This window comes from Perca flavescens, chromosome 22, assembly GCF_004354835.1.
Source record: "Perca flavescens isolate YP-PL-M2 chromosome 22, PFLA_1.0, whole genome shotgun sequence".
NCBI lineage: Eukaryota > Metazoa > Chordata > Actinopteri > Perciformes > Percidae > Perca > Perca flavescens.
Genome location: NC_041352.1, coordinates 24,856,204 through 24,866,203, shown reverse-complemented (window position 1 = coordinate 24,866,203; position 10,000 = coordinate 24,856,204). Strand labels below are relative to the sequence as shown.

The 10,000-nt window shown below is 42.0% G+C and overlaps 1 protein-coding gene across 4 annotated transcripts in view; it reads right to left on the bottom strand.

Annotated features, from left to right (window-relative positions):
* Window positions 1-10,000, bottom strand: part of tnikb (TRAF2 and NCK interacting kinase b) — a 93,969-nt gene that overhangs the window by 33,895 nt on the left and 50,074 nt on the right. For 2 of the 4 annotated variants that reach the window (XM_028569089.1, XM_028569090.1), the window contains exons 16-19: window positions 9,654-9,947; window positions 4,297-4,461; window positions 2,278-2,520; window positions 386-492 (exon numbers count right to left, since the gene is read on the bottom strand). In XM_028569089.1, the coding sequence (XP_028424890.1) occupies window positions 386-492; window positions 2,278-2,520; window positions 4,297-4,461; window positions 9,654-9,947 (809 nt within the window). The remainder of the gene's footprint in view (window positions 1-385; window positions 493-2,277; window positions 2,521-4,296; window positions 4,462-9,653; window positions 9,948-10,000) is intronic. The other 2 variants (XM_028569091.1, XM_028569092.1) reach the window with 1 other exon arrangement.

Genomic DNA, 10,000 nt, shown 5'->3' with positions numbered 1-10,000 from the left:
TTGAGTAATTTTTTATGAAAAAAATGTCAGATTCCAGCTTTGTTAAATGTGAATATTGTTCTAGTGTCTTCTCTCCTCTGTGACAGGAAACTGAACATCTTTGAGTTGTGGATAAAACGAGACATTTAAGGACGTCATCTTGGGCTTTTTGGGAACCACATTTTCCACCATTTTCTAACATTTTATAGACCCAACAACTAATCCATTAATCCAGAAAATAATCCACTGATGAATTAACAATGAACACAATCCTGAGTTGCAGCAATAAACATTAATGCATCAACAATTGTAATCCAGAAATATACTTTACATGATTCTGAAATGGCTCATTCTGCATAATGAGCACTACTTTACATATACTTTGATGCTGTGTACGTGTACGTACCTGGCCCGTATGAGGTGAGCCCCAGCCCGAGGCCCCAGGCCCGGTCCATTTCCAGGAGAGTGCTTCCTGACCAAAGCGGGAGAGATGGAGGTGGTCCTCTGAGGAACCTGGGGAACACACAGCAGTCAGGACCGCCCACCTCTTTTCATATCAGACTCTCTCCCAACACAGACTGGGTCAGGGGAGACAACATCTGGGCTGTTCAGTAGGGCTGGGCGATATGGAGAAAATCAGATATCGCGATGTTCTTGTCCTAATACCTCGAATATGTCAATATTGTGTCGATATTATAGGGTTTACAATTGGTGCCCGAGTAGGTGGAGCAGCACCCAACTAGTACCCTTTATTTAGATCTATATCTATATACAGTACAGGCCAAAGGTTTGGACACACCTTCTCATTCAATGAGTTTCCTTTTTATTTTCATGACTATTTACATTGTAGATTCTCACTGAAGGCATCAAAACTATGAATGAACACATATGGAATTATGTACTTAACAAAAAAGTGTGAAATAACTGAAAACATGTCTTATATTTTAGATTCTTCAAAGTAGCCACCCTTTGCTTTTTTATTAATAAGGGAAATAATTCCACTAATTAACCCTGACAAAGCACACCTGTGAAGGTAAAACCATTTCAGGTGACTACCTCATGAAGCTCATTGAGAGAACACCAAGGGTTTGCAGAGTTATCAAAAAAAGCAAAGGGTGGTTACTTTGAAGAATCTAAAATATAAGACATGTTTTCAGTTATTTCACACTTTTTTGTTAAGTACATAATTCCATATGTGTTCATTCATAGTTTTGATGCCTTCAGTGAGAATCTACAATGTAAATAGTCATGAAAATAAAGAAACACATTGAATGAGAAGGTGTGTCCAAACTTTTGGCCTGTACTGTATGTGACGAAAATGCGGGGATTATGAAATCGTGCAAGTCACGCATATTTTGCGCAGAAATCGGCAATTTATGCGGCGAAAGTGCGGCGTATTTGAAATAAAATGCGTACCCCCCGCACAAATATGCAGACTTTGGCTGATTATGCATTGAATTATTATAATCTCGTTTTTCTGGAGGGACTGAATAGAGATGAATAATTATATTTCTTTGCGAAGTGTCAGTTCTGGGGGTTGTTGGTCGGACAAACCTGCCCCCACTGCTAAAAACAAATCCTAAAGGAAACACTGTTATCATATCAGCTTCTAGCCGTTGTGATATTGTTGCTGAACTTGTGTCGAGTACAAAAAAGTCACGGCACTTTGATAATACCCGTAACATGTTGTTTAAATTGATAACAATATCAGAGCTTGCTGAAATCCTCTGTGTGTCTAAAAACACCCTCCAGACCCTAGAGGGTTAAATGAATGAAATCAAAGTGAAAACTCCTCTTGGGGGGGTTGCAGACCACTTTCCTGTGTAGCATTTTGTCAAATTTCTGTCAATCTTTTGTTTACCATAAATGTGCTCAGAAGTTTCTTGGAAATAAATAATTAAGCATGAATAAGCATAAAAAATGACTAAAGGACTAAAGAAATCTTAGTCGACTAAGACCAAAGCAACCGATTAGTCGACTAATCGACTAAGAGGTGGAAGCCCTACTAGGCGCTCCTGACTTTTTTCTGTGTGCGTTTGGCCCTTTCTTTGAGATTAAAAACCATTAAGATCAGATGTCAGCACGTCATCGGTCCTCAAAATAAAACAAACAACATATCAGGAGAGACTCCCAACAGACACAGAAACTAAAACTGAACACAGACAAGAAAACTGAATATAGAGAAAGAAAAGCCACGAGATCAAACACACACACACACACACACACACACACACACACACACACACACACACACACGTTGTGGTGAACAAAAACAAACAGGTGGTGGCATGCAGAGACCTTCGGGGGCACGTCGTCGTCCTGCCGCAGCCAGGAGCTGCGGTCCAGCTTGTCGAGGGGGGGCGCCAGGCGGGACAGGGGCAGGGGTGGGGGGGTGTCGGAGGTGGGGTCGGAGTTCTGCCGGGGCATGGGAGGCCGGGAGGGGGAGGGCGATGCCGAGGAGGAGGAGGACACGCCGTGGGGGTCGTACAGAGACTGGGAGCCTGACAGGCCGTGACTCTTCACCTGCACCAGGTGGGCCATCTGGACACACACACACACACACACACACACACACACACGCGCACACACACACACGCGCGCGCACACACGCGCACACACGCGCGCGCACACAAGCGCGCAAACACACGTGAACACGCACACACACATGCGCGCACACACACACATGCGCGCACACACACACGTGAACACGCACACACACATGCGCGCACACACACACATGCGCGCACACACACACAGACACGCAAACACAAAGACACGCACACACGCGCACACACACACACACACACGCACACACACACACACACACACACACACACACACACACACAAGCAGGAAACAGGCAGGGTTGAGGAGGAAGAGCAGGATCAGGATGCGTTCACACAATTTGATCAAGATGAGGGAGGAGGAAGAGTGATGCAGGAGGAGTGATGAAGAGAAGGAAGAGAAGGAGAGGAAGGTAAGAAACACGTGACTCAGGGTGCGTTCACACCAGCCAAACAACGTTTGCTTCAGCAACAACTACCACATGTCCTCTTAACAACCCTGAAAACACAAGCTTGGGACCTCCAGCTAGTGCGTAGACGAATGTTACCGTTTAGAAGCCTAAAAACGGTTTGTTCTCCGTGTTGAGAACAAACAAACGATGACTGCGTTAAGTAGACGGTCCTTAGAGGTGCATTAGGTAAGACTTATAAAACTAACTTTCTGTCATATTTGCTGAAACTGACCCTATGTTCTAGTAGAACTACATGAAGCAGGTCATTAACAAAAGAATCCGGCTGATCTGGCACCACCTACAGCCTGTAGTGTGATTTGCCAAAATCCACCACTCCCTGTTCAGATGCACCAATCAGGGCCAGGGGGGCGTGTCAATCACTGCTCATGCACGCACATTCATTCTCCCTTGTGGGGGGAGGGGCTTAGGAGACCGTTTTTGGGCTTTAGCACAAAGGGGGGAAGAGACTGAGAAGTTGTCGATGTTCACATTTTTTGGCTAAGTCCTGGATCTTCCCAAACCTACCTACAGCACCTTTAATGTGGTCCAGTACACAATGTGGCCTGAACTGTCTCCTAACTGTGGTCTGAGTGATCGGATCTCAATGTTATCGGATCACTCACATGGGATTTTAATAGCATGTCAAAACGGGGCCTTCATGTCCTTGGGAATGATAGAAATACCAGAGAAACAGTCAAACAGTCTACAGACTACCTATTCCTAGGGGGAGTAGTGCCAGTGAAATGTTTGTGTCTAACAATGTGCCCACTTTTAATGCTGTTTTAAGAACTTTTATGTATAGATTCATGTGCAGACTGACAGGGTCAACGAATATGATCATTGTGTCCATAGTTGACGTTTCTAAGAGTAACACAAGGTATACATCTTGCTTTTGGAAACAATGGACTCAAAGCCTGTATATGTTTAAAAAAATTATGCCTCATCGGCACCATTCTTAAATGTTTTGTATTGTTTTTATATTTATATATATACATATATATATATTTGTATTGTGTTGTTTCTATGGACCTCTGTGTCTTGAATAAAGTTGATTGATTGATTGACTACAGACCACTACTGCTACTACTAATACTACACACTTCCAAACTTCCTTTCCTTGCACTATTTTCCTGCAGAGTACCACATCCTCATATTGGAGGTTTTGATCTGAAAACCAGACCAAAGAACCCAAGCTCAACGTGTGATGGCACCCTGAGGGATATTAAGTTTGTGTCTCATGCTAACACACACACACACACACTCCGACTCCAACGTGAAGATATACGTAGTAGGACACACACCTGAGGTTCGACGGGGCGGTGCATCGGCGGGGTCCGGGCCTGCTGGATGCCTCCGCTGCTGAAGGACTCGGAGCGCGGGGGCAGCGATGGGTCCGAGATCCGGTTTGAGACTTTGTGCTGCAAGGCAGGAGAAGTCTGTCTGTTCATCTTATAATGCTCCTCCACCTGACACACACACACACACACACACACACACACACACACACGCACACAGCATGTAATGAGGTGTGTGTAAATGGCTTCATTCCATTTAGTACAAACTGCTGGGCTTCATGAATGAGTTGAGATTTCCGTGATTAAGCGTGAGTTTATCCAGATGTTGGATTTCCAGACTTCAAATTCAAAGTAGCATAAGAAAGATGTAATTGCTCGTGTTTAAACGTTATTCCTTTTCTCGTGCATGAGGTTACGTTTTGGTGGACAGAGCAGCATCCATCCTCTTCAGGACTGTTCGCATTCGATGAGCCGGACGTGCGACATCATCTCTAATCTTATTGTTTATCGAGATATTTTAAATCTACAGCAGCAAATCTTTTCTGTTGTGCACAACTGATAAAACACATTTTTATACACTTTTTTGGTACAATACTTAGAGACTCAATTTCATTTTTACAGTTCGTATGTTATTAATGACATATGTTATTATTGTTGTTAAGTTTTTATCGGTTTTGATAGCATTGTCTGAATTGTCTATATTGTCCTTTTATCTCCCTTGCCCAGGGACCACAGATGGAAATTAGCTGTATAGCTAACTCTGGTACAGGGCCTGAAGTGTGACAAATAAACTAATAAAATAAAAAATAAAAAATAGAACAAAATGACATGAGTCGACATGTTTTGTAGTCACGGTATTGATGATTGATAGCTTTAGCTTAATCCATAATAGCAAGAGCAAGTTTCTGAGACATTTCATATATATCGCTGCACGGTATGAGGAAAATATGTAATTGCGATTATTTTGACTGATATTGCGATTGCAATAGGACTCACGATATTGAAGTGAATGATCAGGTTTGTATCATTATTCTTTTCATTGGCTAATATTAAATCTTAAAATATTAAAATGATTATAGTGTGATTTTTTGCGAGGATTAGGGTTGGGCGATATGGAGAAAATCAAATATCACGATATTTTTGACCAAATACCTCGATATCGATACCGCAGCGATATTACAGCGTTTTTTTTTTGCTTTCACAAAATATTTACACAATGAGATTTTTTGATGAATAATCACCAGTAATGTGAATATTATGACTAAGTGGGTAAAGGCAAATAATAGAACAGTCTGATGAGTTCAGAAAATTACTCACTTTACTGTAATGTAGCCTTTAAAACCAGGAAAAGACAACACTTATGTCATATTACGATATAACGATATCCAAAATCTAAGACGATATCTAGTCTCATCACGATATCGATATAATATTGATATATTGCCCAGCTCTAGCGAGAATCTATACCAAACAAAGAGGTTTTCTGTAGTCCGATACGGGATACAGTAGGGTAGTATATGTAGGCCGGGATGTCTCCGCAGACCCACAATACTCCATTCAGAACTGTTTGACACATATTTAGCCTTTTAATGCGATTGTGATTTCGATAAAATTGCGATTAAATGTGCAGCCCTAATTTCATAGCCGCCCGTTTTCCAGATTAGTGTCCAAAGACATCTTGCATAAACCTGGTTCAAAATCTGGTGGGGAAAAACAAACTTAACTTTTTTTAGACGTCTAAGTTTCTCCTCAGTCATTTCCAAAAAGCAGCATGTTTCAGTTCCAACGGTTATTCATTTGGAAAAGGCTGCAGCTGCTGCAGACCCGGCCGGCGCTCCTTCATGCGTACCTGAATGCCCCGAGGAGCTTCTTCTCTCTAAACGGTGGTCATCTGTTTTTAGAGCGGAGCATTGTGTCGGTGTGTGATTTCTTCCTCTGAAGCTCGGAGGGAAATCCTGGGAGGCTGAGACGAGGGTAGACCTATCTGTACAGAGTGTGTGTGAGTGTGTGTGTGTTTCCACGCGGGGTGTCCAGAGGGACAGAGACCGATATAGCTGCTGCTGCCCTACATCCGTCCAGCGGCTGCCACCAGAGGGCAGGCGCCTGGAGATCTGCCCTAAATGGGTGTGCAGACTCTGGGGACGGGATTTTGAAACCAAACCCTCCCTGATCCACTGGAAGAATTCATTAAATCTTTTGTGTAAGTCGTTGGAACAGGTTTAACCCTGGTGATGTCTTCCCGTCGAGCGGGCAACTTTTTATTTTTCTGGGTCATAATTTTGTTATTTTTTTTCAACGTAGTGGTTGTCTTTTTCAACACTTCTGTCGCTTTTCCCCCAAAGTTTTTAATACGTTTTGTTGTCACTTTTTACCGATGTTTTTGTCACGTTTTTGCGGGGGTTTTTTGTGGGTTTTTTCCCTACGTTTTTGAGCTATTTCCGAAATTTTTGTCACTCTTTTCAACGTTCTTTTATCATTTTCTTTTTCTCCAAATGCTATACAATTGAATAAATAAACACCCACATTCAATGAATGTACTGAGCTGATCTTTTATTTTCCTTGTGAAGAGTAAACGGTTGTATGGAACCATCCACGTTATTTTTTGACAATTTGGATAAAAGAAACGTGTGTGGTATAGAAACATTTTGAATATGGTTAATATTTGACCCAAAGACAACGGGAAGATAAAAAAAAAAAAAAAATAAATTGATTTCTCTACTTGAAACTTTAAAGTTAATTTGAGATAGCCCTTTTTCATTTTTCTCTTTTCTTTTATTTTTGTATTTTTTTGCTTTATGTTGATGTGTTATGTACAGTATAAGCTCCTAGGCTTTGTTTGTATGCTCGACCCAATTCAATTTCAATTCAATTTTATTTATAGTATCAAATCATAACAAGAGTTATCTTGACACTTTACAGATAGAGTAGGTCTAGACCACACTATAATTTACAAAGACCCAATAATTTGAATAATTCCCGAGGCAAAAGCTCTATTTTTGAAGTGGATTTTGACTGCATTTCGCTGTCTTTGTACTTGTACACTGCACAATGACAATACAGTTGAATCTAATCTCATCTAAATGTGCCTTGTTTGTTTGTATATCTGTATTCCGAATAAAGGACCCCCCATCTGGGGACGGAGGTTCTCATGTGAGCGTGAGCTTCTGATTTTGGTTTATGGTGATAAAGAAAACCGGCAAGAGGTCGAATATGGAGCAATAACCTGCCATTCTTCTGCTGTGACTTTACTCAACTTACATTTAAACTCAAATCTGAAAGGTAACACACATTAAACACTCTACTAAGCACACCTGGAAGTGTCAAAATATCATATCTGTTGAGTGTGTAAAGTGAAATAAAACTAATAAAAACACATAAAATAATGAAAGACAGAAAAAGGGAAAGACTCCAACAACCGGGAATTTAAGAGATCCTGGTCAGTTGGTGAACATCAACAAAGCCTGTAAGATTAAGCCGATGTTAGTTTGAGCTGTTGGAAGTTTAGTATCTGTTAAATATATTATCCCATCACACCACAACACGCAACAGAACAGCAGCTCTCAACCTTAATATGTTCCCATTTTACCGTTTTCACCCTGGAGAGGAAGCCCACACCAAGAAAATATTCTCATCTCTACAAAAAAATGACTTTTATGGTAATAAGAGGCACCAGGTTGAGAGCCACCGCAGTAAAAGATGAGGAGGGATCCAACGACCCTGCAACACCCAGACACAGTCAGTAACCTGTCAAATGGAAAGTGAAGGTTCGGACATCCAGACGATTTAGAGAAGAGTCAACGTTAACGTGCAGAGGAGGAAACTCGACAAAAAGATTCAAAGAGATGAAAAAGATGGGTGTTTTTTTGTGGAAATAATGCCTGCTAGTAGACACAAACCTTTAATCCTCACCCCTCCCTCCCTGTCTAAGGAGTTCAATCTGCCAAGACCAGAAGACTTAAGAACTCATTGGACCATGCTGCCATTGGCAAATAACTCACTAAATGTGATTTTTATAGTAATTATTGTTTATGCCGTTACTGCTGGCTGGACAACAAATTGCCCCTTCGCTGATAATAAAGATAACCTTAATATGATTCAGCACTATTATACAAGAGGTGAGAGTTAGTTCTGGAAGCACCGATGGCACCAATCAAAAGAGGGGAATGAATCCAAAAGATCCCCGGGAGAAATAGTGAGATGAAGGGGTGTGAAATTAAAAATAAAAGAAACACAGGAGTCCACATTATCACGTCTGCCGCCAGCCCAGAATGAATGCATGCGAGTCCACCTGGTTAGAGAAATAAGAATGTTACGAGTGATTAAAGACCAGTCCCTCCAGAAAAACGTGATTATGCGATCGCATAATTCAACGCATAATCAGCCTAATAATCAACGCATTTTTTGAAATATGCCACACTTTCGCCGCATAAATTGCCGATTTCCGCGCCAAATATGCGGCACCTGCATGATTTCATAATCCCCGCATTTTTGTAGCAAAAAAAACTCACATATATCTTCTGACTTTGGTTTATGGTGATAAAGAAAACCGGCAAGAGGTCAAATATGGAGCAATAACCTGCCATTCTTCTGCTGTGACTTTACTCAACTTACATTTACACTCAAATCTGAAAAGTAACGCACATTAAACACTCTAGTAAGCACACTTGGAAGTGCCAAAATATCATATCTGTTGAGTGTGTAAAGTGAAATAATATATATAATAATAATAATAATAATATAATTAATATTTCAAATCAGCCACACTTTCGCCGCATAAATTGCCGATCCAAATATGCGGGACTTGCACGATTTCATAATCCCCGCATTTTTGTAGCAAAAAAACTCACGTAATATATCTTAGCAGAAAGTTTAAAAATGTTGCGTTTACTTCACACAAGAGCAGCCATTTCCCCCTGTTGCCATGGGAACGTTATGAAGTTAATTAATTACTTAATTACGCGACGTGAACATCATCAAAAAGCAGGGTGTTGTGGGGGGGAAATCACTTTGATTTCTCTTTTTCATTTAGCCGCAATTTTTGCAAGTTCCCGCAATGTCATCGCATAAAATTGCATAAATATCATATAGCATATTCCATCGCTTTTTTTAAGAAAACGTGCCTCATAATCAAGGATGTTTTGCCCCGCAACAATCAAAAAAAAAAAAAAAAAAAAACTTGCACACGCATTTTTCTGGAAGGACTGTAAAGAGGGAATCGCTGCGCCGGCCGGGGGTTAGATGGTAAGCCGGCCTGCAGAGACTGCAGAGACCAGAAAGGAGACTGAGAGAACGAGCAGCGAAGAAGAAGAAGAAGAAGAAGAAGAAGAAGAAGAGGAGCATGTTCAGCTCTCCGACTGACTGACCCGGCGGCCGGGGCTCCGGCCCCTGGAGTCGGAGCTCCTCTCGGGGCTCCTGCTGGGGCTCTGCTGCTGCTGGCGCGTCTCTGGGACGCAGGTGACCTGGATTTGAGGCAAGTGGTGGTGATCCCGAGTAGGGCTGACGTGGGCGGGGTAGGAAGGGGGGCGCGGGCGCGGAGGTTTGTAACCGGGCAGTAAGAGCAGGTTGCTCAGGATGTCGCTGCTGTTGCTCGTCTCCCTGAAGGAGTGGTATTTCTTGGGAGGGACGCGAGGAGAGTTGCTCTGAGCTCGACGCATCACCTGGGGGGAGGGGTTAAGGCGAGTGTTTACGAGACAGCAAGGTGAAGGAACAT